General features: G+C 37.1%; 2 protein-coding genes across 7 annotated transcripts in view; one reads left to right on the top strand and one right to left on the bottom strand.

Moving 5' to 3' along the window:
* FGF2 (fibroblast growth factor 2) overlaps positions 1-3,112 on the top strand; it is a 71,451-nt gene extending 68,339 nt beyond the window's left edge. Inside the window, exon 5 of the mRNA XM_029951158.1 lies at positions 1,005-3,112. Coding sequence (XP_029807018.1) covers positions 1,005-1,190 — 186 coding nt within the window. The 3' untranslated portion in view covers positions 1,191-3,112. The remainder of the gene's footprint in view (positions 1-1,004) is intronic.
* NUDT6 (nudix hydrolase 6) overlaps positions 344-25,907 on the bottom strand; it is a 47,245-nt gene continuing 21,681 nt past the window's right edge. For 5 of the 6 annotated variants that reach the window (XM_029941279.1, XM_029941256.1, XM_029941269.1 and 2 more), the window contains 2 exons: positions 5,959-6,013; positions 344-2,016 (listed from right to left, as the gene is read on the bottom strand). In XM_029941279.1, the coding sequence (XP_029797139.1) occupies positions 1,619-2,016; positions 5,959-6,013 (453 nt within the window). In that variant the 3' untranslated portion in view covers positions 344-1,618. Of the gene's footprint in view, positions 2,017-5,958; positions 6,014-8,882; positions 8,981-25,907 lie in introns of those variants that run through there. The other variant, XM_029941266.1, reaches the window with a different exon arrangement.

The following is a 25,907-nucleotide window of genomic DNA, read 5'->3' as shown; positions in this document are numbered from 1 at the left end:
TTATAATTCTTCCCAATTATAAGTGATTTTTCTTTTCTTTAAAGTAAATCATTTATTGATAACACCATCAAACCCTCAAACCCACACCCCCGAGATCAAGAACTATGATCTGTTTACCCTGTGAGGTTGATTTTTGAACATTTACTTGAACCAAGGTAGCAGCCTGTTTAGACTCCATTGCTTGGGAAAGTATATCCAGGTCTAACTATTTGTACACTAGTCTTCCCCACCCTCCATAAAGAGTTCAACTGAAATAAAAAGGGAGAGTAGTTTCCCCTCCCACCAGAAAGACACTGCCAGAAATCAACATGGTCTGTTACTTATACTTCATTATCTGTTAGTGTTTTGAGAATATTAATCATATATAAACTATTCTTATGTCTTAGAAATGTTAACTACTAGAAAAAATTGCTATCATTTAATGAATTGATTCTGTTTCTGTGAGTAAAGTATTAATTAACAAAGCCTTTTCCTTTATGAAGGTCATCTCTGGGTTACCCTTGCAGCAGTTTCAGGGGAACCCTGATAGCAGTAAAAACAAACCCTGATGGGTAGCCAGGCTCTGGACCGCGAGGAGTCCGGATGCACCACAGCTTTGGGTTTCACTAAGTGAAGTGTGTGCTCTTTGTTACTGGGCATGTTCTCCTTCGTGAAAGCTGTGCTCATGGGCTGCTTCAAGTCAGAGGCAGTGTGGTTCCGACGGCCTCCATGTGCTCTCGCGGCCTGACCCCCGACCTGTCCCTCGGAGGGGCTGGAGCATGGTCCTTGAGTTCCTCCTCTGAAGAGCTGTGTCTGCAAGCTCTCCGGCTGACGTGCTGAGTTCCTGTCCTGCATCCCTCTGCAAAGCTGCTCTGTCACACCTTGGCCCGCTGAGCCCTACAGCCTAGTTTGTTTTCTAAAGCCAAGAGCACTGCTGCTGGGTGAGCGGAACGGGCAGTGCACTCTCCTAAGTATTTCATGTGAAAATATATTAACTACTCATTCATTCTTCCTTTATTTTTCAGAAATGTGTTACGGATGAGTGTTTCTTTTTTGAACGATTGGAATCTAATAACTACAATACTTATCGGTCAAGGAAATACTCCAGCTGGTATGTGGCACTGAAACGAACTGGGCAGTATAAACTTGGACCCAAAACAGGACCTGGGCAGAAAGCTATACTTTTTCTTCCAATGTCTGCTAAGAGCTGATCTTAATAGCAGCATCTGATCTCATTTCACATGAAGCACAGATTTTAGAAATTTGTGAAAGAAAAAAATGTGTACAGTTCTGCTCAGTTTGGATAAAGGGTCAGATAAACCTTTTATCTAATAGTAAATATTTAACCATTGCCTTAGTAAAAAAAAGCATCAAAGATCCCTGGAAAAAGTATAGACTTCCACCTTTTATATAGCATTTGCCTTTATCCAGTGAAGCTTACTTAGAGCAACAATCTTTTTCATACATTTGCTTCATTTGAAAAGAGGCTTCTAAAAACAAGTCTTCTTCATGGAAATTATACACCGAAATTTAAAGTCTTATTAGTTAACCCCAAATGTCCACCACCTCTTATAAATGTAAAATAATGTGTACCATATTATAATTTACTTAAAATTTTTTAAAACATGCAAAAATGGATTTAATGCATTCCTATCATGGTTCTGTAATTGTCTGGCAGTTCTTTGTGATAGAGCTTATAGAACAAGCCTGTGTAAACTGCTGGAAGTTCTTCTACGGTGAAATCAATCTTGTCAAACCCTTCTCTGTACCCGTAGAGAAGCAGCCTAGCAACTCTGCTGGTGATGGGAGTTGTGTTTTCAGTCGTGGCCAGGTCATGGAGGTCCATCCACTCACACCTTAAGCATTCATGCTGGCAAAAATTTATGGTGAACGAATATGGCTTTAAGCGACAGATGACATACATATCTGACTTCCCAAAAGCTCCGGGATTGGTGTGCTGTTGCCGAATGCTCACAAGGGACCTGAATTCTGATTTTATACCAGTCTCTTCAAAAACTTCTCGGACTGCTGTGTCTCCTATATAAAAGAAAGATGTACAAACCAGTAAAGATCACAGTTTTAGAATTTTAATCATCAAAGATTTTTAGATAACGTAATGTTATCTAAAGGTTGAAAAGCAAAGCTTCAGCCTAAGAAAGTATTCAACGTAAACTCCTTGCCTTCTGGACATCCTGAAATACCAAAGATTTTTCTTACCACTGTGTATCTAAGAAGCTTTTGAAATATTGAATATTTCTTTGGCTATTTGTAGGCTTACCCACCTGTATATTTGTGGAGTCACATTTTTAATCTCTTCCTGCTCTTTCCCAAAAGTTGAAAACCTGGGTTCCTGCAGTTAATATTCCTACATATTTCTTATTATCCTGTTCCTGCTCATCCATCAAAACAACCTAATATACATTTCAATATTGACAAAAAGTGATCACTCTTCCTTACAAAAGTCTGTAGAGCTGCAGAATGTATTGAACGGAGAAGTGTTCAAAGCTTTCATGGTGATCCTGGGTGGGACTGTCAAGCCACTGAAGTCATAGAACAGATTCATTAATGACCATACTGGGATTCCACTGGCAAAACAAAATGGTTATTTGGGGCCTTTCCTTTGTTTGTTGAATTCTAAGAACTTGGGTTTATTCCTCCAACACCAACTGGCTGCAGTCACATTATCAAAAGTGTTCAAAAAACTTGCAGTGTACAGAATTTTGTAATAATACAAGGACTTCACATTTTATAAGGCTGATTTTTTAAATATTATGCAAATTTCTAGAGCAAAATTTTTATTGTGATTAACATTTTTGTGGTTGCTTTTTCTAAATCCCCAGATGAACCCCCTAAATGGGCTTTCTCTAATTTGGTGATGTCTCCCACACTGTTTTATGAAAACCCTTCATAAAGCTGCCTTCTTTGCCCAGTTTGCTGGGAAGCTTCCTAATTTCACAACTGCCACAGCCAGCATTTTGCTCAAAGATCCTTCTATTTCCTTGTTTGCTGTATAGAAAATTTTACTTGTCTTATCAGTTCTACTGTTGAAGAATAGGTGAGGAAGAGGAAGTCAAAGAAAAATGTCTCAATTTCCACATACTCTGACTAAAGACTATCTTAACAATTTCCTACATATGCTGTGTGTGTGTGTTTTTTTTTAACCCTAAGAAACCACTCTGGAAATGTGCACAAGATCAAAAGGTCCTAAAATAAGAAATTGGTCTGTGATTTTGAATTACATGCTAACTTCCACTTCCCTTGAGATTTACCATAAATTAAACCTGGTTGGAAATTACTATTTAAAACTAAAAAACATAGAAGAATTGGTGTTAATAAAAGGAGAACCTAATAAGAAAAAGAATTTTCAGCCCGGCATACAATACACGTTACTAAATTTGGTAGATTGTTGCACTAGTCTTAGATTTTACATGCTGATTTCATTTCATTATTGCTTAAATGTTTATTTTTTATTCCTTAAATGCTTTGAAAAATAACCACCGGGGTCCTGTTAAACTCTTAGTACCACTAATTAAGAGTTCGGCATTTTGTTCGGAGTCTAGCCTCTTTGTGTGCCATGGAAGCACAGGACAGACTCGTGGGTGAACCTCCTCAGCAGTCACGTGAGCAGCTGATTCAAAATCAACACTGCCTGGGTAGTTTGATCAGCTTAACTTCAATCAAGGTATTATTGACTAGACTAAAAAATGAATTGGTAGATAAGTGCTTTAAAAATTTTATCTAGATAAACTGCTTTACTTCTGTTTTACCTTTATTTTAATGTACTGTAAGCTGAACTGATACAACATTTACTGTTTTGTATGTTTAACGAACATAGGAAAAACCAAGTGGGTTTTGTGTTTATGTTTGCTGATTAGGTGAGATGTTAAAATATGTCCTAGTGTTTAGTTCTAAGACAGTGAAATGGAGCTTATTTTGTTTTTTCTATTTTTTAATATTTAACAATAGGATTACGTTGGAAAAAATAGGAGAAATGGTGCAGAATGTGGGTTTTCTTGGTGTTTCCTTCTGGTGCACTGATGAGCTCTGAATAGAACCCCGTTACTTCAGTCCTTTCCCCATGCAGGGGATCCAATTCCTGTCACTGGTAATGTTTTCTTTTTTAGGAAGGCTTGGAGATCCTTGTGTACTGTTCAAGCCTGAGGATTGCATTCTATTCTGGATATGCCTGTTCCCCTTAATTTTTTTAAGCACTATGGACAACAGTGCTTCATTTATCTAGTATTATCACAGAATTAAGGATTCCAAACAAATGTTTCCCAGTTAACTGGTGTTTACTACTTAAGAGCTATGTTTGTGATGGCTGTATTCTTAAAGTATATTACATACTTTCCTAAATACAGAGTTTAAAGAAAATAATCTTAATTATTGGGTGATTTGGCTTCATCCTTAAGAATACTGTGTTAAAAGACAAAAATGCTCTGATCTACAAGACATAGTCTTTCAGAACTCTATTGTCAGTTATCATTTCTAGCTGCTTTCAGGGTTTTATCAGCTCTAAGGCAAAGCTTTAATACTCCTAGGCAATGTGATGAATGCCAGTGGCTGCTTCGAATTCCACACGATTGAGGCATATATATGCTGTCAAAATAGGTGGGTTGTTGTGACAACCACAAATACTTAAATTCAGAATTCACTGGACTTAAGAGTCCTGGAGTACACTTAAACCTAAAATTATGCATACTTGGCCTGGAAGTATGTTCATTTGAATTTAAGTAGAAGTACATTAAAAATTAAGTATCCATAAAAACTCAAAAGTCCATTCATTTAGGAAGGCAAGACTCAAAAGAAGAAACTAACAAACCTCCTGTGGCCCGATTTTTGCTCAATATAGATTGGAACACCTACTGATTTCACACTATCCTCATGTGATCTATGACTGTGTGTGAGCTAAATTTGTTTTACATCTTTACCCAAAGTAAATGGCCCCTTCAGCATCTGCACCCCTACAAAGTATTTTATTTTGAAAAGAGACCTAAACAACAGAATCTAAGCAGAAGGTCCCTTAAGCACCTAAAAACCAAAATCTGCTATGGATAAATTTCAGTGTAGTAAATTTACTTCTGGTAAGAGCTGGCTATGTACTGTATATGGAGCATTTTAATCTGTAACACTAAAAAAAAAAGTTTCTAATATATACACATTTAAAATAAAATATTTAAAGATAATTCAGGAAATTGCCTTTATATATAAATTGGGTAAATAGAGAACGTGCATATTGAAGAAAAAATCATGGAAAAATAATACTGGTATCAAATGAGTCCTCTATTGATTTATTATGATAGAGACTGCAGTTGACTCAGTGGTTAAGGAATATGTAGGAAAACTTCATTTTTGCTCTTTCTAATCTTTTACTGTAAAATCAGTAACATGGAAAGTTCTTAGCTTATTTCACACTTCTCGGTTTTAAATACTGGGTAAGTTGTTTTAGGGCGCTCTCTTTTGAGACTATCTCATATGAGAGTTTTGGCTTCCTATTTAAAATAAATAGATAAAATTATCATAAAGAGTACAATTAAGTCAATAGTGCTCTAAAAGTGACTTTTAAATGAACATCAGAATAAGTATTTATAAAGTTAGGATTTATCACTGTGTGGTGAAATGGTCAAGAATTTGTGTCTTCTTATAGTTTAATTCCAGGAAAAATATTAGTCCTATCCAAAATAACCCTTAATGCTAAACTTTGCCAATGTATATGCAAAGCTTTTTATTTTCAAACAAATTAATCAAGAAGCAATCCTAAACAGAACAGGTGATATGTGCCTAATGGCATTTTTTATACTAATGGAATAAGTTGTATGTAGTATTACAAGTTTTTTTTGTTAATTTTATATTAGCCCTGAAGTAACCTCTGAAATTTCTCAGAAAATATAAAATCTTATTTTCAGCTATAGAGCTAAAAAGTAAACCCATAAATTTCCTGAATATTTTCAAGCAATTAAAAATATGTAAGGTACATACCAATATCTTCTCCAGGCTCTGACAGGCCTCCTGGAAACTTCCACATATTTTTCATCTGCAATGTAAAGTCAGAAAGTAAAGTTAACATAGCTTCAGTCACTAACCCATACACGGAGATGCCACAAAAATTGGTCAAGGGATTGGTAATTTATTTTTTGGCAATTACATGCAAATTTCTTTCATCTTCCTTCCTCACTCCTTCCTTTTTCTTGGGTGCACTGGTGACTTATGAAATCTTTTCCTGTCTTTTTCTCTAGGAAATAGAAGTGGTTTTGTTTGGTTAATGTGATAAGTTCTGTATGAATGGAACAGTGGAGGGAAACATCTACTGAATTTGTATAATTTTAAAAATTTTGCTGCTAGTTAACTATTAACAAATAGAGGAATCTTACAGATGCTGCTATAAGTAAGTAGAAAGTACAGTATAAATTTAATAACTAAAATATGCTATTTTTTTCACATTTATTTTCTGTACTATGTGTCTAATCAGATTTCTCATGTCTGTGTGTTAATGATTTTATGTACAAATATAATTTCTTTTCATGGGTAGTATGAATAAATCTGATTAAGTTTGAGTTGTTGTGTGTATATGTATGTGTATACCATTTCATTTTTGTGGGGGAAGGGTAAGTGGGAAGATCTGATCTACAATGATGATATATACGGAAAAAGTTGATTACAAATAATTATGAAACGGCATGGACCATATTATGGGTGACATTTTTTCCTGTTAGAATTGTTATATATATATATCTATATCTAACAGCAAGATAAAAATTGGGAGAATGATTGAAAATTTATGACCTACTCATAAAAGGTGCTGAAGCTTGGAGCCAGTACATTTTATGCTCTTCATTCATAAAACAAGTTTATGGACCTTTTACTGGTGTGGTTTTTGACCCACTCATTTCCTGGATGAGTGCTTCATAAAGAATGTGTCATTTCCCAACTGTGCTATGTTGGAAACCAATGGCATGGTTCCCAGAGTTTCCACAGACTGTTGATTATGTGGGTACAGAATTTAAGCTTTCCACCCTTCTGTGTCTGGCTCAGACCTGAGATTAATTTATAAAGCATAGTTTATCAATATAGAAATATATCTCTGGTATAGATCTACATTAATACAGTCTTTCAGATTGTTTTGAAATGGTTCCAGAAGCTACAGAAACCAGTTTCTTTCCTGATAGGATGTTAGATTTCACACTTAACATCGTAAATGCTGTTTCTAACAAAAGAAATATTATAATGGTAGGGCAGAAAATGCTTCCCACAAATAATAAAAGAATTTTTAAAATCTTTACCTAGACTTGACTATGAATAATTGGAGATGGTTGATTTTTAAAACTTATCAGAAGGAGAAAAATGTTAGATGTAAGGATTGAAAACAGCTTACACAAATTTGATTTTGATTATTTCATTAAACTTAGGTATAAAAAGATTAATATATTTTTGTGGTAGTATGTGATCTTTTCTGGCACCACTTAGATTTAGAGATATTATGTGGAAAAAGCTTTCTTGTCCCCTGCAGGCTTGAGCCTGCAGTTAGTTCCAAGTGGTAGGTAGTAAGACCTAAGTTAAGTGGTTTGTGAAACATGGGTAATGTAGATATGATCAATGGAGAGATAAGTATATCTTCTCATCTTTTAAAATACTGAAACAGACTCCCATTTGGGTCTTTAATCTATTTTGAGTTTTTGTGTGTAGTGTTAAAAAGCAGTCCAATTTTATTTTTTTACATGTAACTGTCATTTTCCCAGCACTATTTATTGAAGAGACCATCTTTCCCCATTGTATATGCTTGCCTCCCTTGTCATAAATTAATTGACCATATAATCTTGGGTTAATTAAAAAAAATTCCCATTAACTGGGCTTAGCAATATAAATAATAATACCAGCAACTTCCAGAGAACATGGTGGAGTAGGAGGACCCTGAGCTCACCTTGTCCCATGGATACCCTAGATAACACCAGTATCAGTGTATATGAATCCAGGAAACAACCCCAAGACTGGCAGAACTCAGTCTTCACAGCTAAATGTAGAGAACAGGCCACACAGATGAGAGTAGGGAGGTCAGAGACCAGGTCTGGAGCATTTGGCTTTGAAAACCAGATGGGCATAATTTTGGCAGTTCCTACAATCAGCAGGGCTTAACAAAGGGAATGCTCTAAAAATCAGCAGACAGGGCAATGGAGAGCCTAGAGGACAATATGAAACTGAGTCCCTGCACTTAAAGACACAACACAACAAACAGCCTTGTGGAGACAGAGCACAGAACAGTTTAAAGCCTGGGGTGTATGAGAGGGAGGTTTTATTTTGGTTTTTACTAATGTGCGAGAGTGTGCTGGAGGGGCAGGGATCCTTGGGAGACTTCTTCAAGAGCTGGCCATTTTCTTCCCCTGCCTCCCAGCCTAAATACATGGGCACCCGGGAACCAATGTAGGTCCAACGCACTACCTAATTTGCTAATAGCATGACCTGTCCTCACATTCTGCTGCAGACTTCCCCCCTCCAATACACTGTTGGCCAGAGCCCATCCAAAGTGGTGCCACAAGGGTGGTGTCCTGCAAGCAGACAATAGGAAGCAGCACCACTCCGAAGTGACTCCTGCCCCAGGGAGAGGGAAAGATAACTACACACAACTACACAACTAGAGCCCCAGCAGTAGGATAGGGCAGATAACTGGTCTCACTGCAGGCCTTGCCCACCAATGAAAGCCTCTTATGGGGAAAACATAGGGAAAGCACACAGCAGTTTGGTGCTACCCTCTGGCATTGCCTGGTCTGACTCAAGCCCAAGGCGGCCCCAGACTGATGCAACCACACAGGGACCAAACCCTGCCCACAATAGGCAAAGACAGCCATGGCTGGACTACTGCAGAAGCAGCTCAATAGCAATAGCAAGGCACATGGAACACAGAGACACACCCGGAGTGTCAAGTTCTGGTGAGTAGGGGACATACACCATACGGCATTCCAGGATCTCTTCGTAAGGCCATTACTTTCAAGAGCAGGAGATGAAGCTGACTTTCCTAACACATAGAAACAGACGCAGAGAGACAAAATGAAACAGAGTTTGTCCAAAATGAAAGAACAGGGCAAAATCAAGGTAAGAAACTAAATCAACAGAAATAAGAAATATGAAGTAATGGTCATAAAGTATTAACTGGACTTGAGAAAAGGGGGGTCTCAATGAGATACTCAAAAGAGAGAGAAAACATAAAAAAGAACCATTCAGAAACAAAGAACTCAATAACTGAAATTAAAAATACACTAGAGGCAATAAAGTAGAGAGCATAGAAGAATGGATCGGCAACTTAGAGGACAGAGTAATGGAAAGCAATCAACTGAACAGGAGAAAAAAAGAATAGCAAATGAAAGCAGACTTAGGGAACTTAGCAATACCATCACGCATAGTACCATTCATCTTATGGGAGTCCCAGAAGAAGAGAGAGAAAAGGGGGCAAAAATTAATCTGGTGAAATAATAGCTGAAAACTTCCCAAATTTGGGAAGGGAAACAAATCCAGATCCAGGAGGCATACAGAGCCTCCAACAAAATCATACTAAGGAGGTCACACCAAGACACAGTAAAAATGGCAAAAAAATAGTGACAGCATTTTACAAGCAGCATGAGAAAAGAGAACAGTAACATATAAGAAATATCCCATAAGGCTATCAGTTTATTTTTCCGCAGAAACTTTGCTGAGAAGGGGGTGTCATGATATAGTCAAGGTCCTGAATAAAAAAAATAAACCCTGCAGCAAGGGTACCATCAAGAATGGAGAGACTGAGTAACCAAAAGTTAAAGGAATTCAGGACCACTACACCAGCCCTAGGAGAAATGTTAAAGGGGACTCTCTGAGTGGAAAGTAAAGACCATAAACAGGAGTAAGAAGAGTAGGAAGTACAAAAGCAGTAAAATAAAATATATCTATAAACATTTGTCAAGGGACTCACAAAAGGATGTAAAGTATGACACCATATACCTGAAACATGGGAGGGCGGAGAGGAGTAAAGAGTGGGTTCAAACTTAAGCAACCATCCATCAACTTTCCAATACAGATTGTACATGCATTAGATGTTATGTACGAACCTCATGGTAATTACAAATCAAAAACAGTAACAGATATGCAAAACAATAAAGAGCAAGGAATCCAAAATATCACTAAAGAAATAGCAAACTGAGACCAAAAGGAACACAGAACTACAAAAATGACCAAAAAACAGGTAACAGAGGCACCTGGGTGGCTCAGGTGGTTAAGCATCCGGCTTCCAGCTTTGGCTCAAGTCATGATCTCATTGTCCATGGGTTTGGGCCCTGTGTCAGGCTCTGTGCTGACAGCTAGCTCAGAGCCTGGAGCCTGTTTCAGATTCTGTGTCTCCCTCTCTCTCTGACCCTCCCCTGCTCTCGTTGTCTCTCTCTGTCTCTCAAAACTAAATTAAAAAACATTAAAAAAAAAAAAAACAGGTAACAAAATGGCAGTAAGTATATACCTCTCAACAATTACTTTGAATATAAATAGACTAAAGGCTTCAAATCAAAAGACAAAGGGTGATGGAATGGATAAAAAAAGCAAGACTCACCTATATGCTGTCTACAAGAAACTCATTTCACACCTAAAGACATCTGTGATTAAATTTAAAGTGAAAGGATGGAAAAGCATTTATCATGCACATGGATGTCTAAGGAAAACTGAAGTACCATTATTTATATTGGACAAAACAGACTTTAAAACAAAGACTGTAAAAATAGGTAAGGACACTATGTAACTAACTATAAAGGAAACAATCCAAGCAAGAAGATATAACAATTGTATATATGCACCCAACACGGCAGCACCCAAATACATAAAGCAGTTAATAATCAATAGTAACATGATAATAGTAGGGGACTTTAATATCCCACTTACATCAATGGACTGATCATTGGCTCTGAATGACACACTGGAACAGATGGATCTAGCAGATATATTCAGAACATTCCATCCTAAAACAGCAGAATACACATTCAAGTGCATATGGGACATTCTCCAGAATAGATCACACCACAAAACCAGTCTCGACAAGTTTAGAAAGTCACACCACACATCTTTTTGGACCACAACATTATGACACTAGAAATCAACAAGAAAAATTATGGAAAGAACACAAATATAGGTCTATTATATAATGTTCAGTAAACAATGAACGTGTCAACCAAGAAACCAAAGAGGAAACCAAAGAGGAAATAAAAAAATACATGGAAACAAATGAAAATGAAAAGCTAGCAGTCCCAAATCTTTGGTGTATAGCAAAAGCTGTTCTAAGAGGGAACTTTATAGCAATACAGGTTTACTTCATGAAGCAAGAAAAATATCAAACTACCTAACCTTACACTTAACAGAGGTAGGAAAAGAAGATAAACAAAACTCCAAATACATAGAAGGAAGGAAATAATAAAGATTAAAGAAGGGGTGCCTGGGTGGTTCAAGTTGGTTAAGTGTCCAATGTCGGTTCAGGTCATGATCTCATGGTTCATGGGCACAAGACCCACATTGGGCTCTGTGCTGACAGCTCAGAGCCTGAAGCCTGCTTAGGATTCTGTGTCTCCCTCTCTCTCTGCCCTTCCCCTACTTGTGCTCTGTCTCTTTCTCTCAAAAATAAATGTTAAAAAAAAAAAGACTAAAGCAGAAGTTAACAAAATAAAAACTAAAAGTAGAACAGATGAATGACAACAGGAGCTGGTTCTTTGAAAAGATCAAAATTGATAGACCATTAGCCAGACTCATCAACAAAACAAAACGAAATAAACGGGAGAAAGGACTCAAAGTCAGATATGAAAGAGGAGAAATAACAATTGACACCAGAGCAGTACAAATGATTATAAGAGAATATTACAAAAAAATTATATGCCAACAAATTGGACAACCTAGAAGAATTAGATAAATTCCTAAAAACATAAAACCTCCCAAACTGAATCAGGAAGAATTAAATAATTTGAGCAGACTCATTGCCAGCAATGAAATTGAATGAGACTATTCTCAACAATAGTCTAGGACAATACAGCATCACAGGTGAATTTTACCGAACATTTAAAGAAGAGTTAATACCTATTCTTCTCAAACTATTCCAAAAAATAGAAGAGAAAGGAAAGCTTCCAAATTTATTTTATGAGGCAAGCATTACTTTGGTACCAAAATCATATAAAGACACTACAAAGAGAGAACTATAGGCCAATATATTCTAATGAACATAGATGCAAAAATCCTCAAAAAAATACTAGCAAGTCAAATCCAACAATTCATTAAAAAAACCACTTGCCACAATTAAGGGATTATTCCTGGGATCCAAGGGTGGTTCAATATTCACAAATCAAATGACATAACATGAACAAGAGAAGGGAAATACCATATGATTATTTTAATAGATGCAGAAAGCATTTGACAAAGTACAACATCCATTCATGATAAAAACCCTCAAGTGTGTTTACAGGGAACATGTCTCAACAGCATAAAGACAAGATCTGAAAATCCACAGCTAATATCAAACCCAATGGTGAAAAATTGAGTTTTTCCCATAAGATCAGGAATAAGACAAGAATGTCTACTTCCACCACTTTAATTCAACTAATCATCCTAGCTACAGCAATCAGACAACAAAATAAATATACTTTTTAAAAGAAATGTTTTTTATTTATTTTTGAGAGACAGAGAGAGCATGAGCAAGGAGGGTCAGAGAGGGAGATACAGAATCTGAGCTAGCAGGCTCCAGGCTCTGAGCTAGCTGTCAGCACAGAGCCCGATATGGGGCTTGAACCCACAAACCGTGAGATCATGACCTGAGCCGATGGTGAATGCTTAACCAATGGAGCCACCCAGGCGCCCCAGAGAACAAAAGAAATAAAAAGCATCCAGATTGGTATGGAAAAAGCAAAACTTCCACTATTTGCAGATGACATGTTAAAAAACCTGAGTGACTCAACCAAAAAGCTACTAGAACTTATAAATGACTAAGGTCACAGACTACAAAATCAATGCACATTTCTATACATTAATAATGAGGTAGCAGAAAAAGGAATTAAGAAAACAATCTCATTAACAATTGCACCCATATAAAAGTTACCTAGAAATAATCCTAACCAAAGAGGTGAAAGACCTGAACTCTGAAAACTAAAAAACACTGATGAGACTGAAGATGACACTAACAAATGGCAAGATATCTGATGCTCATGGATTGGAAGAACAAACATTGTTAAAATGTCCATACTACCCAAAGCAAGATTTAATGCAATCCCTATCAAAGTACCAATAGCATTTTTCACATAACTAGAACAAAGAATTGTAAAATTTGTATGGAACCACAAAAGACCCTTATTAGCCAAAGTGATCTTGAAAATGAAGAATAATTTTAAAAGTTTGAAAAAAGTAAATGAAGAACAAAAGCTTTAAGTATCACAATCTCAGATTTCATGTTATACTACGAAGCTAATTAAAACAGTGTAATACTGGCACAGAAATGGACACATAGGTCAATGGAACAGAATAGAGAGCCCTCAAATGAACCTACAATTACATGGTTAGTTAATCTTTGACAAAGGAGGCAAGAATATGCAATGGGACAAAGCCTCTTGAACAAATGGTGTCAGGAAAACTGGATAGCTATGTGGAAAAGAATGAAAATGGATCACTTTCTTACAAAATAGAGTAAGGACTTAAATGTGAGACCTAAAACCATAAAATTCAAGAAGAGACCACAAGCAGTAACTTCTCTGAAACTGGTCACAAGCAACATTTTTCTAGATATGTCTCCTGAGGAAAGGGAAACAAAGCAAAAATAAACTATTGGGAAATATACTTTTTTTAAAAAATATTTTTTATTTATTTTTGAGAGATAGAGACACTTCTTGCTGTACAGCAAGGAAACCATGAACAAAACTATAAGACAAACGACTCAATGTGAGAAGTTATTTGCAAATAATATATGTAATAAAGGGTTAGTATCCAGAATATATAAAGAACTTCCACAACTCAACACCAAAAAAATAATCCAATTAAAAAGTGGGCAGAAACAGGTACTTTTTCCCAAAGAAAACATATAGATGGCCAACAGATACATGAAGATGCTCAATATCACTAATCATCAGGGAAATGCAAATGAAATGCAGAAAGAAGCCTTTTGTGTTTTCCTTATCTGATTAAAGGCAGAGCTTTCTGAGAACTGCTATAAATCTACTTGTTGTGAACTTCCAGGCAGGAAGGAAACAGATGAGAAACTGCATAAACAAATATCAGAAGCTACCATACATATTTCCCACCTTCTCCTTGTATTCATATACAAACCCCTCCTTCTAGTTGTTGAGGGGGCACTCCCCAAACTTTTCTATTAACCTGTTGTCAATTCACAGGCTTCCCAACCACCGAAGGTGGTAGAGGAAAACTCTTTTCAACACTACTTTATGACTTAACTCTGGTTGTGTTTCCCAGTCTGTGAAATGAGGATGGTAATAGGTTGCCAGGATGTTTAATGTAGCTACATAATATAGAGCACAAGTCATAATCTTTTGCTGGTGGAGGTCAAGCCTCCATGTTGATGGCTGCTAACCAATCAGGGTGATGGATGTGGAAGGCTGCGGTAGCCGTGGCAATTTCCTAAAACAATAAAGTTTGCTACATCTACTGACTCCTTTCTTGACTGATTACTCTGTAGCATGAGATGCTGTTTAAAAGCATTTTATTCATAGTAAAACTTCTTTCAAAATTGGGAATTGGGGCACCAGGGTGACTTAGTTAGCCAAGCATCTGACTTTGGCTCAGGTTGTAAACTTGTGGTCTGGGAGTTCAAGCAGCGCATCAGGCCCCGTGCTGACCACTCAGAGCCTGCTTTGGATTCTGTGTCTCCCTCTCTCCTGCTCCTCCTCTGCTCATGCTGTCTTCTCCCTCTCAAAAATAAAAATAAAACATTAAAAAATTCTCAGAATTGGTAATCAATACTCTCAACCTCTGCTGCTGCTTTATCAACTAAATTTATGTCATATGCTAAACCCTTTGTTTCATTTCAATAATCCTCATGGCATCTTCAGCAGAAGTACATTCCATCTCAAGATTCATGGTAATTAATGAAGGTGGCTACACTAAACAAGAGATTTTCAATATAGATGAAAAGAACCTTAGATTGGAAGGTTTTCAACTTATTTTGCCCAGGCTATCAGAATGATACACGGTCTATGGCAGCTCTAGCCTTTAAAAACATTTTACTTAAATAATAAGACTTGAAAGCTGACATTAATCCTTGATCCATGAGCTACAGAATGGATGTTGTGTTAGCAGGCATAAAAACAATATGAATTTCACCATATATTTCCAACAGTGCTCTTGGATGACTAGAGCTCTTGTCAATGAGCAGTGATATTTTGAAAGGAATCTTCTTTTCTGAACAGTTCTCAATAGTTGGCATAAAATATTTGGTAAACTTTGTTGTAAACAGTTGCGTTGTGATCCAGGCTTCGTTGTTTATAGAACACAGGCTGAGTGATTTAGCATAATTCTTAAGGACCTCAGGATTTTTGGAATGGTAAATGTACACTGGCTTCAACTTAAAGTCACCAGCTGTGTTGGCCCCCAGCAGGAGTATCAGCTTCATGGGAAGCTTTGAAGCCAGGCACGGACTCTTCCTCTCCAGTTATGAAAGTTTTAGACAGCATCTTCTCCCAGTAGAATGCTGTTTCATCTACACTGAAAACCTGTTTTTAGTACAGCTACTACCTTCGTTAGTTATCCGAGCTCGATCTGGGTAACTTGCTACAGCTTCTCTATCAGCTCTTGCTGCTTCACCCTTGCACTTGTCATGGAGATGACTTTTCTTAAACCTCATGAACAAACCTCTGCTAGCTTCCAACTTTTCTGCAGCTTTCTCATCTCTTTCAGCCCTCAAAATTGAAGAAAGTCTTGCTCTGGATTAGGCCTTGGCTTAAGGGAATGTCGTGGCTGATCTGATCTTCCATCTAGATCACTAAACTTTCTCTACATCAGCAATAAGGCTGTTTCACTTTCTCATATGTATATTCACTGGAATAGAGCTTTTAGTTTCCCTCAAAGATTTCTCCTTTGCATTAACACCTTGGCTAACTGTGCGGTGTCAGAGGCCTAGATTTCAGCCTGTCTTGGGTTTTAACATACTTACTGAGCTTAATCATTTCTAGCTTTTGATTTAAAGTGAGAGATCTTTTGCCCATTTCTTGACTGGATTCTTTGTTGTTTGATAAGTTTTTAATAGATTTAGGATACTATCCCTTTATCGGACATGTCATTTGGAAATATCTTCTCCCAATCCATCAGTTGCCTTTTAGTTTTGTTTGTTTCAATGTGCAGAAGCTTTTTATCTTGATGAGGTCCCAATAGTTAATTTTTGCTTTTGTTTCCCTTGCCTCCAGAGACAGGTTAAAAAGTTGCTGTGACAGAGGTCAAAGCGGTTTCTGCCTGCTTTTCTCCTCTAGGATTTTGATGGCTACCTGTCTTACATTTAGGCCTTTCATCCATTTTGAGTTTAATTTTGTGTATGGTGTAAGAAAGTGGTCTGGTTTCATTATCATGCATGTCTTTGTCCAGTTTTCTCAGCAGCAATTGTTGAAGAGACTGTCTTTTATCTTTTAAAAAAGTTTCTTTTTCATGTTTATTTATTTTGAGAGAGTGCACACATTGAGTGGGAAAGGTGTGTGCAGGGAGGAGATGAAGGGGGTGGTGGTGGCAGAGAGAATCCCAAGCAGACTCCACGATGACAGAGCAGAGCTGAACATGGGTCTTAAATCTCATGAACGGGGAGATCATGACCAGAGCTGAAATCAAGAGTTGGATACTTAAACAACCGAGGCACCCAGGTGCCCTGAGATTGTCTTTTTTCCATTGGATAATCTTTCCTACTTTGTCAAAGATTAGTTGGTCATACATTTGTGGGTCTATTTCTGGGTTCTCTATTCTGTTCCATTGATCTCTGTGTCAATTATTATTTTTTATTTTATTTTTGAGAGACAGAGAGAGACAGTGTGAGCAGGGGAGGGTCAGAGAGGGAGACACAGAATCTGAAGCAGCCTCCAGGCTCTGAGCTGGCTGTCAGCACAGAGCCCGACGTGGGGCTCGAATCCATGAACTGTGAGTTCATGACCTGAGCTGAAGCTGGACGCTTAACCGATTGAGCCACTCAGGCGCCCCTATGTGTTGGTTTTTGTGCCAGTACCATCTGCTTGATGATTACAGCTTTGTAATACAGCCTGAAGTCCAGAACTGTGATGTCTCCAGCTTTTTTTTTTTTTTCTTTCCCAATACTACTTTGACAACTCAGGGTTTTTTCTGGTTCCATACAAATTTTAGAATTGTTTGTTCTAGCTCTGTGAAGAATGCTGGTGTTTTGTTAGGAATTGCACTGAATGTATAGATTGCTTTTAGTAATATAGACATTTTCACAATATTTGTTCTTCCAGTCCATGAGAATGGAATATTTTTCCATTTGTTTGTATCTTCTTTAACTCCTTTAATTTACTTCATAAACTTTCCATAGTTTTCAGCATACAGATCTTTTTACCTCTTTGGTTGGGTTTATTCCTAGATATTTTATGGTTTTTGGTGCAAATGTAAATTGCATCGATTCCTTGATTTCCCTTTCTGCTGCTTCATTTTTCAAAAGAAGACATCCAGATGACTAACAAACATATGAAAAGATGCTCAACATCACTCATCATCAGAAAATTTAAATCAAAACCAAAATGGGATACCACCTCACAATTGTAAGAATGGCTGAAAGTAACAACTTGAAAATTAATAACTCGGGAAAACAACAGATGTTGGCAAGGATGCAGAGAAAGGGGGAAAATTTTGCACTGTTGGTGGGAATGCTAACTGGTGCAGGTACTCTGGAAAACAGTACAGAGGCTCCTCAAAAAATTAAAAAAAGAACTACTTTACGGCCCAGCAATTGTACTACTAGGTATTTATCCAAAGGATACAAAAATGCTAATTGGAAAAGGCACATGCACCCCAATGTTTATAGCATCACTATCAACCACAGCCAAATTATGGAAAGAACCCAACTGCTCATCAACTGATGAATGGATAAAGAAGGTGTGGTGTGAGATAAGGCAATGAAATATGCCTCAGTGATCAAAAAGGATGAAATCTGGGGTGCTGAGTGGCTCAGTCACTTAAGTGTCTGAATCTGGATTTTGGCTCAGGTCATGGTCTCATGTTTTCTGGGACTGAGTCTTGTGGTAGGCTCCATGCTGACAGCAGAACCTGCTTGGAATTCTCTCTGTCCCTTTCTCTGCCTCTCTCTCAAAATATATAAACAAACATTAAAAAAAAGAATGAAATCTTGCCATTTGCCACAACGTGGATAGAAGTAGAATGTATTATGCTAAGTGAAGTCAGTCAGAGGAAGACAAATATCTTATGGTTTCACTCATGTGGAATTTAATAAACAAAACAGCTGAACATAGGGAAAGGGAAGGAAAAATAAGATAAAAATAGAGGGAGGCAAACCACAAGAGACTCTTAAATATAGAAAACAAACTGAGGGTGGCTGGAGGGGTACTGGTGGGAGGACGGACTAAATGGGTGATGGGCATTAAGGAGGGCACTTGTTGGGATGAGCACTGGGTGTTCTATGTAGGTGATGAACCACTACTCCTGAAACCATTATTACACTATATGTTAACTAACTTCAATTAAAAAAAAACCGGATAGTGTGGCTAGGTTGCAGTGAGAAAGCAACATGTAGATAAAATCTTTAGAGGGGCAAGGACTTAGCCAGGAGGGTATCTGGATAAAGAGCAGAGGAGAAACAGATAATGCTGGTAACCAACCTACGGTGTGTTTGAAATATACTAAGGAGGCCACAGTGAGTAAAAAGAAGTACAGGAGATGCAGACAGAGGGAAGTGTAGAGATGAAGTGTAGGAGATACAGCCACAGATTATATGGAGTGGTACAGGCCATGGCACAGACTCAGGTCTTTAAAATGAAAGAAATGAGGAGACACTGGAGGTGTCTGTTGTAATTTTAAAAGAGTTATTCTGGTTTTGTGCTAAGAAGAGACTTTACAGGAATAACAGTGGAGGAATGGGACCCAGTTAGAATGATTCCAGTAATCAGGGAGGAGATACCTCTGGCTTGTGTCAAAGGGTGTTAACAGCAGAAATGATAGGTAGTGATCTCATTAACATGTTATGCACGCAGTGCGTTACTCTTCCCAATGGCATCTGAATTTTTAAGTACCTCACCTTCCTTGGAATTAAAAAAAATAATAATTTAAAAAAAGAGAGAAGAAAGAAAAGAACTAATAGTTTAATTTTAGGCATTGCTGAAGAAAATATTCCAAGGGGAGTTCTCCATGGACCTCTCATATTATTCCACCAGCATAATCTGATCTAAGCACATAGAAACATTTGCGTCAGATGATTATTCCAGAAATTATGAGGACAAGCAATATTGAACAGGGATTTATCTAATACTCTCTGTTCATTCAGTCATTCAAGCACGAAGCATTTCTTCACACTTATAATGAGCCAAGCACTGTTCTAGGTAATTGAGACACAACAGTGAACAAAACAAATGTCCACACCTTTGCAGTGCTTGTATTCTAGACAAGAAAAAAATATGTAAGCTTTTTAGCATAACATATAATGATAAATGCCATCAGAATAAAAGTGGAGCTGGGTGAGAGGAAGAGGAGTGTGCAGTAGGTAAGAGATGTGCGATGTTATTTTGAGTAGTCAGGGTAGGCCTCACTGATGGAAGAGAAAGATTCAAAGATGAGGAGTATCACATTCAGATTCTTAAAACTAATAATGGAACTCCTATAACTTCCCAAATAATTTTATAATTAATTGATGGTTTAAAATACCTCAATTCAGGAGGAGTCTGAATAAGATTTTAATGACTCAACTATAACGATACAATATTGCTTACTGTCTTTTAAAATCATTTTCCTTACAAATCTCCTAATTGTACCATACTTCAAATCTTTCATATAATTCACTATTAAGACCTGATATGGCACTAAATAAATAAATAAATAAATAGAAGTGCAAAACTACCATTTACCTACCTACTGAAAGGCCCCTGCAAGGTTATTAATTAGCCTAATTTCAAGATTATTGTGATTCAGGGAATAGGGAAACCCAGGGGGAAGGAGGAGAGGGAGAACAAGACTGCGGAATGGCAGGCAGGTGGAGCAGTCAGAACATAAACAACATTTACTGACTAAGTTTGTCATCTAACATGGGCACAGTTTGTGGCTCTCCAAAACAATTACCATAACATCAAAGATCACTGATCAAGGATCATCATAATAAATATAATAAAAAAGTCTGAAATATTGTGAGAACTGCCAAAATGTGAGACAGACACACAAAAAGCAAATGTTGTTGGAAAAATGGCACTGACAGATGCTCGATACAGGGTTGCCACAAACCTTCAATTCATAAAAGGACAGTATCTGGGAGTGCAGTAAAGCAAGGTGCACTAAAAACAGGCATATACACACCTGTATATAGTTGTGACTCTTGGTCCATTTTAAAAGTATATAGCTCAACTCAATTCTTTACTTTTAATTTGTTATAATACATACCACTCTAGAAGTCTGATTTCTATAAACTGAACCTGTTAAATCTGTTATATCATTTGTCTTGGGAGGTTTTTTAAGGAAAGAAAATAACCCACGCCCCACCCCTCCCCAAATCACACTGTATGGTTTTGGGGTAAGACAGTTTAGCCACAGCAGCTGCCAGGGAAGCTCCTTCTGTTTTTAGACTGCAACTTGATATTTAACATTATTAGACCTGGGTTTGAATTTCTGTGTTTTAATGAATAACTACACAGATTCTTATTCGATAGATCAACCCTGAAAAACTGCTTAGAGTGGAGCAATCATTTTACTCTGGCTGCTAAGTAAGAATAAGAAATCAATATTGTTGAATAGAGAAGGCGAGAATTTATTAGGAAATCAAGCTCAGAGTGGCTACCTGCAATTGCATGTCCCTTGGCTGATAATTATTTAGCTTTCAAATGTCACACACACATAAATATACAAAGTAAAAAATTAGAGCAGTAAAGAATCTGAAGTTTATGCCTCCATGTATAGAACTTATCTAAGGATTCTTCTCTAAATGATACATTCGTGTACTCAACTGGAGTATGTTTAATTTCCTTCTAAGAGATAACTTAGGTACAGACAGTAAGAGAACTCATGTTCCCCAAGTTCTATAACACATTAACTTTAGTTACTAAGTGTAGCATTTAGGGTACAGCTGAAGTTTAACATGTTCTAAAACAACTTTGCTACTGAAAAGACACACACATATTCCCACTCCATGAACTACACCAGACTAAAAGCTCTCTTGATGTTTATCTTCCATTCCTAATGTGATATCAGCAGTCCTCATTTCCAAATAGTTTCTTTCAAAGAATGGTGAACTGACTCAGATCTAGACATGTGGAAAACAAAGATTATTATAATTCAACTATTATCATCAGGTCTCAGCTCCTCCAACCTCTTTGGCCTATGAAAGACAATGGAGTGTGTTACTCTTCCTATTTTTCTATTACTTTATCCCTAACAGTCAATTCGTAACTGATGATACCTAAAAGTCAGTGTACTTTTTATCTGTTTTTAGAATATGGTACTCAGTTCTCTCATATAATGTTTGTTATGTACCTATTTTTCCTAGAATGGTATTGTACTGTATGGTATGACTCCACAAAACACAATTATATAGAATAGCTAGAACTACACCTGTATGGAAGTTGTGGAAAGTCCCCCACTAAAACTCTTAAACTAGTAGGACTAAACAGTGAAATCCTAGACTGAGAATATCAATATCTTCCTTGTAGCCACTCTTGTGGATGAAGGCTACTGCCTAGAGCTTTTAAATACTGTAGGTTATGATGGTGGAAATTGTAAAAAGAAATTCCTTTATTAATATGCTTCAACTCATACAACTCTTTCTGATGCTCAATAATTCATCAGGAGGAATGAGAAGAAACGTCTGGGTATCTCTTTTAAGCTTACTTCATATCTCTGTAAAGAATTCATCATTTCCCCTCTATCCCTCTACCAATGTCTCTGTATCTGTTAGAGATAGTATTATTCCAGTTCCACCTTAAACTCAAAATACCAAATGATTTGAAACTCATTCTTGTTCTTACCTGACAAATTTACTGTCACCAAACCTAACATTTAGTAGTGTACCAGATTTGTGCAAGCAATGCATAAGGGGAAAAGATGGAGGTGAGGAGGAGAAAGTACCCTACTTCTTATTTCTTTTCTCATGACATGTTAAGACTTAAAGATTATTTTTAAAGGCTTTAAAGACTTAAAGATTTCTAAATTTGGGAAGGTCAATAGAAAGCAATACTTATATCAGACAATTAGATTTCAAAACAGACATTGTAACAAGAGACAAAGGACACTATATAATAATGGAGGGGACAATCCAACAGGAAGATATAATCATTACAAATATCTGTGCACCCAAAAGGGAACACCTAATATATACAACAGTTAATAACAAATATAAAGGAACTCATCAATGATAACACAATTAATAGTAGGGGACTTTAACACCCCACTTACATTAATATACAGATCATCTAAACAGAAAATCAAAAGGAAACAATGGCTTTGAATGGTAACTTTAGTCCAGGTGGATTTAACAAATATATTCAGAACATTCCATGGTAAAACAGAATACACATTATTTTCAGGTACCCATAGAACATTCTCTAGAATGGATCATATAGTAGGCCACAAAACAAGCCTCAATAAGTTTAAAAACACTGAAGTCATACCACGTGTCTTCTCTGACCATGAAACTAAAAGTCAACCAGAAGAAAAAATCTGGAAAGACCACATATACATGGAAGGTAAATAACATGCTACCAAACAATGAATGGGTCAACCAGGAAATAAAAGAAACAAAAAAGTACATGGAAACAAATGAAAATTAAATACAATGGCTCAAAACCTTTGGGATGCAGGAAAAACATTTCTAATAGAAGAGGAAATTTATAGCAATACAGGTCTACCTCAAGAATTAAGAAAAGTCTCAAATATACAACCTAACTTTATATATAAGGGCTCTAGAAAAAGAATAAGAAATAATCTAAAACAAGAAGGAAAAAAATAATAAAGATTAGAGCAAAAATAAATGAGATTAAAACTAAAAAAAAGCAGAACAGATCAATGAAACCAGGAGCTGGTTCTTTGAAAAAAAAACCTGATAATCTCTAGCTAGATTTGTCAAGAAAAAAAGAGAAAGGGCCCAAATAATATCACAAATGATAAAGGAGAAATAACAACCAACACCACAGAAATGCAATCATAAGAAAATACTATGAAAAACTATATGCCAACAAACTAGGCAATCTGGAAAAAATGGATAAGTTCCTATAAATATATATACTACCAAAACTGAAAGAGAAAGAAACAGCAAATTTGAGCACAATTATGAGCAAAGAAATTGAATCAGCAATCAAAAAACTTCCAACAAACAACAGTCCAGGACCAGATGGCTTTACAGGCAAATCTACCAAAATTTAAGGAATGAATTCCCATTCTTCTTAAACTATTCTAAAACACAGAAAATGAAGGAAAACTTACAAAGTTATTATGTGAGTCTAACATTACCCCAATATCAAAACTAGAAAAAGACTCTACTAAAAAAGAGAACCACAGGCCAATAACCATAATGAACACAGATGCAAAAATCCTCAACAAAATACTAGCAAACTGAATCTAAGACTACATGAAAAAAATAATTTACCACGACCCAGTGGGATTTATTCCAGGATTGCAAGGTGGTTCAAAATTAGCAAATCAATGTGATATATCACATTAATTAAAAAAGCACCATTTTTCATTTCAGTATACCTAACATCCATTTGTGATTAAAAATCATCAACAAAGTAGGTTTAGAGGAAATATACTTCAACATAATAAAGGCCATAAATGAAAATCCCACAGCTAACAACATCCTTAAATGGGAAAAACTGAGAGCCTTTACCCTAAGGTTAGGAACAAGACAAGGATGACTCTTTTCAGAAACTTTATTTTCTCTCAACCTTATTTCCATTGTTTGCTCTAGCAGAAAAGCAGCTAAAGACCACTCGGTGGTTATTCCTACCCATTCAGTGGTCTGAGCAGTGGGAGCTGCAGACCATCTGTTTACCAAAGCTCTCCTGCTTCATGGGAGACAAAAATGACTTTATGGGAAAATACTATATTTTTTGTACTATTTGATGATCAAGATATAGAAAGAGAAATAGGATAAATGATAATTCTCAAATTATTTTCCAACAAGTAGCCCAATTCTAACTAGAAACAGTACTAACAATAATATATCATTTATACATTTGATTTTTTTTAGTTTATTGTCAAGTTGGTTTCCATGTAACACCCAGTGCTCCTCTCCACAGGTGCCCTCCTCCATGCCCAGCACCTCCCTTCCCCTCTCCCCTTCCCCTGTTAGCCCTCAGTTTGTTCTCAGTATTCAAGTCTCCCACGGTTTGCCTCCCTCCCTCTGCCCAACTGTTTTTCCCCCTTTCCCTCCCCAATGGTGCTCTATTAAGTTTCTCCTTGTTCCACTTATGAGTGAAAACATCGGTATCTGTCCTACTCTGCCTGACTTATTTTGTTTAGCATGACACCCTTGAGGTCCATCCATGTTGCTACAAATGGCCAGATTTCATTCTCTCTCATTGCCATGTAGTATTCCATTGTATAGATAAACCACATCTTCTTGATCCATTCATCAGGTGATGGACATTGAGGCTCTTTCCATGTTTTGGCTATTGTTGAAAGTGCCACTATGAACATTGGGGTACATGTGCTCCTATGCATCAGCACTTGTGTATTCCCTGGGTAAATCCCAAGCAGTGCTATTGCTGGGTCATTGGGGAGTTCTATTGTTAATTTTTTGAGGAACCTCCACACTGTTTTCCAGAGTGGCTGCACCAGTTTACATTCCCACCAACAGTGTAGGAGGGTGCCCGTCTCTCCATACCCTTGCCAGCATCTATTGTCTCCTGATTTGTTCATGTTAGTCACTCTGACCGGCGTGAGGTGGTATCTCAGTGTGATTTTGGCTTGTATTTGCCTGAGAGACGCTGAGCATCATTTCATGTGTCTGTTGGCCATCTGGATATCCTCTTTGGAGAAGTGTCTATTCATGTCTTCTGCTTATTTCTTCACTGGATTATTTGTTTTTTGGGTGTGGAGTTTGGTGAGTTCCTTATAGATTTTAGATACTAGCCCTTTATCTGATATGTTATTCCCAACTATATTTTCCCATTCCATTGGTTGCCTATTAGTTTTCTTTATTGTTTCCTTTGCATTGCAGAAGCTTTTTATCTTGATGAAGTCCCAATAGTTCATTTTTGCTCTTGATTCCCTTGCCTTTGGGGATGTGTCGAGTAGGAAATTGCTGCGGTTAGGATCAAGGAGGTTGTTTCCTGCTTTCTCCTCTAGGGTTTTGAAGGTTTCCTGTCTCACATTCAGGTTCTTGATCCATTTTGAGTTTATTTTTGTGTATAGAGTAAGAAAGTGGTCTAGTTTAATTCTTCTGCATGTTGCTGTCCAGTTCTCCCAGCAGCATTGATTAAAGAGGCTGTCTTTTTTCTTTTTTTTAATGTTTTTTATTTATTTTTGATACAGAGAGAGGCAGAGCATGAGAGGGGGAGGGGCAGAGAGAGAAGGAGACACAGATCTGGAAACAGGCTCCAGGCTCTGAGCTAGCAGTCAGCACAGAGCCCGACGCGAGGCTCGAACCCACGAACGTGAGATCTGACCTGAGCCAAAGTCGGAGGCTTAACCAACTGAGCCACGCAGGCGCCCCAAGGCTGTCTTTTTTCAATTGGATACTCTTCCCTGCTTTGTCAAAGATTAATTGGCCATCCATTTGTGGGTCCAATTCTGGGTTCTCTACTCTA

Source organism: Suricata suricatta, chromosome 1 (assembly GCF_006229205.1).
Source record: "Suricata suricatta isolate VVHF042 chromosome 1, meerkat_22Aug2017_6uvM2_HiC, whole genome shotgun sequence".
NCBI classification, from domain to species: domain Eukaryota; kingdom Metazoa; phylum Chordata; class Mammalia; order Carnivora; family Herpestidae; genus Suricata; species Suricata suricatta.
The sequence above is the reverse complement of the archived record's forward strand: the minus strand, read 5'-3'. Positions and strand labels throughout refer to the sequence as shown.